At 41.0% G+C, this 5,197-nt stretch overlaps 1 protein-coding gene across 12 annotated transcripts in view; it reads left to right on the top strand.

The window, feature by feature from the left end:
- Hmbox1 (homeobox containing 1) overlaps positions 1-5,197 on the top strand; it is a 135,016-nt gene that overhangs the window by 84,732 nt on the left and 45,087 nt on the right. For all 12 annotated transcript variants that reach the window (XM_029541916.1, XM_021204003.2, XM_029541915.1 and 9 more), the window contains exon 5: positions 1,633-1,743. In XM_029541916.1, the coding sequence (XP_029397776.1) occupies positions 1,633-1,743 (111 nt within the window). The remainder of the gene's footprint in view (positions 1-1,632; positions 1,744-5,197) is intronic.

Here is a 5,197-nt window from a genome sequence, read left to right as displayed (position 1 = left end):
ACACACACACACACACACACACACACACACACTCAGAGAACTTTCCGTTGTCGTCTTTCTTTTAGCTCCTCCTGCCATGTTTTCTCTTGTCATCTTCTTTTAGATTTTTAAAGATTTCTTTATTTATTTAATGTGAGTACACTGTAGCTGTCTTTAGACACCACAGAAGAGGGCATCAAATCTCATTACCGATGGTTGTGAGCCACCATGTGGTTGCTGGGATTTGAACTCAGGACCTTCCAAAGAGCAGTCTGTGCTCTTAACTGCTGAGCCATCTCTCCAGCCCTCTTGTCATCTTCTAATAGGAGTTGCTAAGTGTCTGAAACCCTGAAGCCTTGTGTTTAGTTAATATGTGATGATGTCATGGTAGCTCTGCCTTCTGTTGAGCACAATCGCTTTACACAGCTGTTTGTCCAGTGGTGTTTGGTAGTGTCCAGTTGCCACAGTGGGTGTCTTAATCCTTTGGATCCTTTGGAGCAGTAGTTCTCAACCTTCCTAGTGCTACAACCCTTTAATACAGTTCTTCATGCTGTGGTGACCCTCCCCACACACCGTAAAATTATTTTGTTGCTACGTTATAACTGTAACTTTGTAAATATCTGATCTGCAGGATCTCTGATATGTGACTTCCAAAGGGACAGGATTTCTCTGTGTGGCCCTGGCTGTCCCAGAACTCTCTCAGTAGATTAGGCGGGCTTCAAACTCAACAGATCTGCCTGCTTCTGCCTCCTGAGAACTGGGATTAAAGGCGTGACCACCACTGCCTGGTGTGCTTTGGAGGCTTTAAGATGTAAACTCTATCATAGTCAAATGATATTCTGGAAATGCCGCCTTTAGTTTTTTCCTCCTGATTTCTCTGCTTTTGCCAGTTGTATATTGGGATTTTAAGACTATAATGACAAGAGTGAGCATGTGGTTCTTCAAAGTGTTGAAATATTCTTTTGACTTTCATATGTGCAAATCATCTACATCTCTAAGTAATTGCTGACAAGAAACAATTAACAATAGCACAGAACTACTACTGTGCACTTTGTTCTGTTTGGAAGGGAAAGTCAACTCTAGAAACTGTTTTTCTAACTGGGCTTTCCTCATGTTCTAACCTAAGCCTGCCAACCCTTGCTTCTCTCTGCTAATGGAGATGGGTCCAGAATGCTTAAATGAGTTAGCAAGTAGCCAACACTGTATTGAAGACAGTGCTTTCAGTGACCCCTCCTTTCCTAGCCCCTAAATCTTTTTATTAGTGTTATTAATGAGAAATAGAACTTGCTGACTAGATTTTTTTTCCCTCCCAAAGTATCTGTTAAGGCGTCTCATGTTCTTAAAGCAGTCTGAGACTGTTGATCTTACAAGTAATGTTACTTGGGGGTCTTCTCATTATTTCATGTTGATGGACTCAGCTTGCAGATTCATTTTAGAAGGCACTATAACATCTTTGTTGATAAAATGTTTGATTTCTCATAGGTCATTTTTACATATGTCAGTATGGTCAGGCCAGTGTCAAGGAGTTTTTTCAAGTTACAGCTTCTTACACAGTCATGTAAATAATCACTGAGTAACTAAACCCAGCAGAGCCCTCATTAACTCGTCTATGATTTCTGTGCCCCATCAAGAGCTATTTTTCTTTCTCTGTAGGGATCAGTCAGAGTCGAATCTCTCACTGGCTGCTGCAGCAGGGATCAGATCTGAGTGAACAGAAGAAAAGGGCATTCTACCGATGGTATCAACTTGAGAAGACAAACCCTGGTAAGTGTCCTTTTCATTTCTTGTGCCCAAAGGGAAAAGCAAAGCTATGTCTGTGAGCCCATGTGCTGATTTGTTCAGAAAACTGGCTTCATGCTTTAGTATTTTCCTTTATGCAGTAGGCAAGTGGGAAGCCTAAGCCCTGGTTGTAATTATGTTGAGGTTTCTGTTTCCAAGGGGCTCGCTCGCCTCTTCTTCTCAGCTGCCTTTTGGTTCCCAGGTTTGGTGATTTTCCTAGGCACCGTTTGGAAGAATGGTCATGGCATCAGTGGCTGACCCCTTCTTCTTCAACTATAGGTGCACATATAAAAATTGTATTTTTTCCATTTTTTCTTTTAGAAAAACATTATGTTAATTGGTATGTATTTAATATTTTTATTGAGTTCATACTGTACTGTTCCAATGATCTCTTCTAATGCTTTTGTGTTTTTAATGCTTGCGACTTGGGTAATAAATATATTTTAGAATTTTAAGGTGAAGCCATTCACATAGATCCCAGGAGCAGCACTAGATTGAAAAATAGGATGAAATTTTAAAAGAAAAGATCAGGAGTCTTGGTGTCTGGAGTTGCCAAGAATAGGCAACATTTATTCCAAGATACTTGTAACAAGTGATAGATCAAGAAAAATATGACGTCATGAGAATGTCTGTCTCGGGCTGCACAGTGCACAGGTTATGATGTATAACATTTACGTCTAGATGCCTTCTGCAGCGCCACTGCACAAAGCCTGCAGGCACACCAGGTGAGGTGTTGCAGTCAGCAGCATTGACCTTGAGCTGCAAGTACACAGTGCTGTAAGTGCTTTGCGGGGCCGGGGACTGGGGTATTGCTGGCTTGTTTCTTTTCTCAACCCAAAAGACCCTAGTAAGACAAAACAAAATAGTAGCAATCTGTACAAAAAAATGTCTAGACTCTATTCTCCCCTAAGTGTTACAGATATATAGACATTTAAAAAGACCAATAAGGTATCCAGCTATTTTCATTTAATTTTCTTAGATACAACAATTGTGAACATTTTTGCTGTTCACTAATATTTTTTAAGATTTATTTGGGGCTGGAGAGATGGCTCAGCGGTTAAGAGCACTGCCTGCTCTTCCAGAGGTCAATTATTCAATTCAATTCCCAGCAACTACCTGATGGCTCACAACCATCTGTAATGGGATCTGATGCTCTCTTCTGGTGTGTCTAAAGACAGCTACAGTATACTTATAGAAATAAAATAAAAATTAAAAAAAAAAGGAACTTAGATAAGAATAAAATTTAAAAAAAAAAAAGCTTACAACAAGCTATGTCTCTCATACAGAGCATGAACAATCTGAATACTGTAAAAAAAAGGGCACTGTTCCTTTAAGAAGCAGATGCAATACACAAAGAGAAAGCATCTCCTGTATTGCCCGTACAGTGAGAGTCAGAATTAAGGGCCCTATTAGATTCAGGTTGAGTGTTTTTGTCAGAAATAGTGCATAGATTTTTTTTTTTTTTTTAGGGATCCCTGTCATAATGACATCAATTTACATTGAGATGCAACAAAAGTAAAATGGGTTGATAGAGCAATGTGTGGTAGGTATAAGGAAATAGTCAGCAGTACAGGTACACTTTTGCTGTACATTTTCCTCAGTGAAACACTAGGTGAAAATACAGTGTGAACAATAAGTGTGTCATAAAGCATGTCAAGTGGTGGCACTGCTCATGGCCATACTCGATGGCGCTGTTAAGGTGGAGACAATGCCTTTCCTTTGCATTTCGAGTAGTCTGTGTGGCGGTAAATCCTCTGTCCTGTGTTAGGCAGTCTCAGCATTCCTTAGAGATCCTTGCTCAATCTGTTCTTCCAGGGAGATTTATAAAAACAATGAGATAATCTTCTCGATCATCCCTTCAACGTTCATGGATCAGCTGACATTTTGCTTTCATATTTTCTAGCAGTGTCTAAAAGCATAAGCAGATCTCTTGAAGAAGTGCCTCTGTTCTTGTTACTGTTAATGTTCCAGGCAGCACCATTCTCGGGGGGCTGCAGCCCCAGTGCCATGTGGTTTTGTGTTTTCAGCCAGCCACATTTCAGAAAGAACCTGAAAATTCACAGCAATGATGGGTGTTAGCACCTGTCATGTCAGTGCTTAATTTTCATTTTGAAAACTGAAACATGGCCACTCCCTGTTTACCTCTTGTCCACATTCTTTAGGGATCAGTAGGTGTTTTACACTTATAACACGATTTCCCACCAACTCCATTTCAAGTGCTCAGAGGTCGGCTGCTCCATGTGAGACCAGCACAATTCTATGATATTCTTGAAGCAGTTTGTCAGACTGGATGCTGAGTAGTCTCCTGAAGATGAACTTCCTTCTCCCGTGACTCATCCAAAGCCAGTAATTTACAGTGCTAGCTAGATGAAGAAGGAAAGAGACTTGGTGTGTGGTGTGCTTCACAGAGACACACAGGCTGATATATGAGGAACTGTGTTTACCTGAGGATTTGATACCTAGGATAGAACTTGCTTAGAGACCAATGGTTGTTGAGCTGAATTCCCACACTGGGGTTTAGGGCTGTACTCCAGCTTGGGGCAGGGTGGAAGCTGTTGACATAATTACTTCACTGGAAACAGGAAAGAGCCGCAGCAGCATTTTTAGGCTCACTGGGGACTCCTACTAAGAATCTAGCTTGCAAACGTGGAATGATTTTAGTTTTGTTTTTAATCTTACTTCCCAATTAAATGTATGTAGGAACCTGAGCTAGGCCCACCCAGCTCTGAGGGACACTGAAGGAAGTTTCAGTGTAGGGCACCCAGTGGGAAGCACAGGGAAAGACTAACAGCACTCACTGGGAGTGGCCCTCTGCACAGGCAGTCTCTCTTGTCATGAATGAGTTCCCCCATGTGCAGACATTGGCTTCCCATATAAGTTGCATCGCTGTCTCCTGTTTAAAACCCCAGTCTATACTCATTTCCTTCCATTTTTTTCTGGTTTTTGGTTTTGTTTTTTTGTTTTTTGTTTTTTGTTTTTTGTTTTTTCTCGAGACAGGGTTTCTCTGTGTAACCCTGGAACTCACTCTGTAGACCAGGCTGGCCCCGAAATCAGAAATTCACCTGCCTCTGCCTCCCAAGTGCTGGGATTAAAGGCATGTGCCACCACGCCAGGCATTTTCTGTATATTTTACAAGCAGTTAAAAAAGAAAAAAGGATGTTGGTAAGTTTCAAATGGTAGTTCTGTTGTATTTATAATAATTGAATCTTACCCATCAGTAAGATGTTCTGTCTTTTCACCTTTAATCTAAGAGGTAATGTGGCATATAGGATTCTTCCTGGATATGTTGGTGCATCTTTGTTGACTTTAAAACAGCCTTTGATTCTGTCTAAAGAATGGTGATTGTACTGGCTAATTTTGTGTCAACTTGACACAGCTGGAGTTATCACAGAGAAAGGAGCTTCAGTTGGGGAAATGCCTCCATGAGATCCAGTTGCAG

Source organism: Mus pahari, chromosome 8 (assembly GCF_900095145.1).
Source record: "Mus pahari chromosome 8, PAHARI_EIJ_v1.1, whole genome shotgun sequence".
NCBI lineage: Eukaryota > Metazoa > Chordata > Mammalia > Rodentia > Muridae > Mus > Mus pahari.
This window is presented reverse-complemented; position numbering and strand designations above follow the sequence as displayed.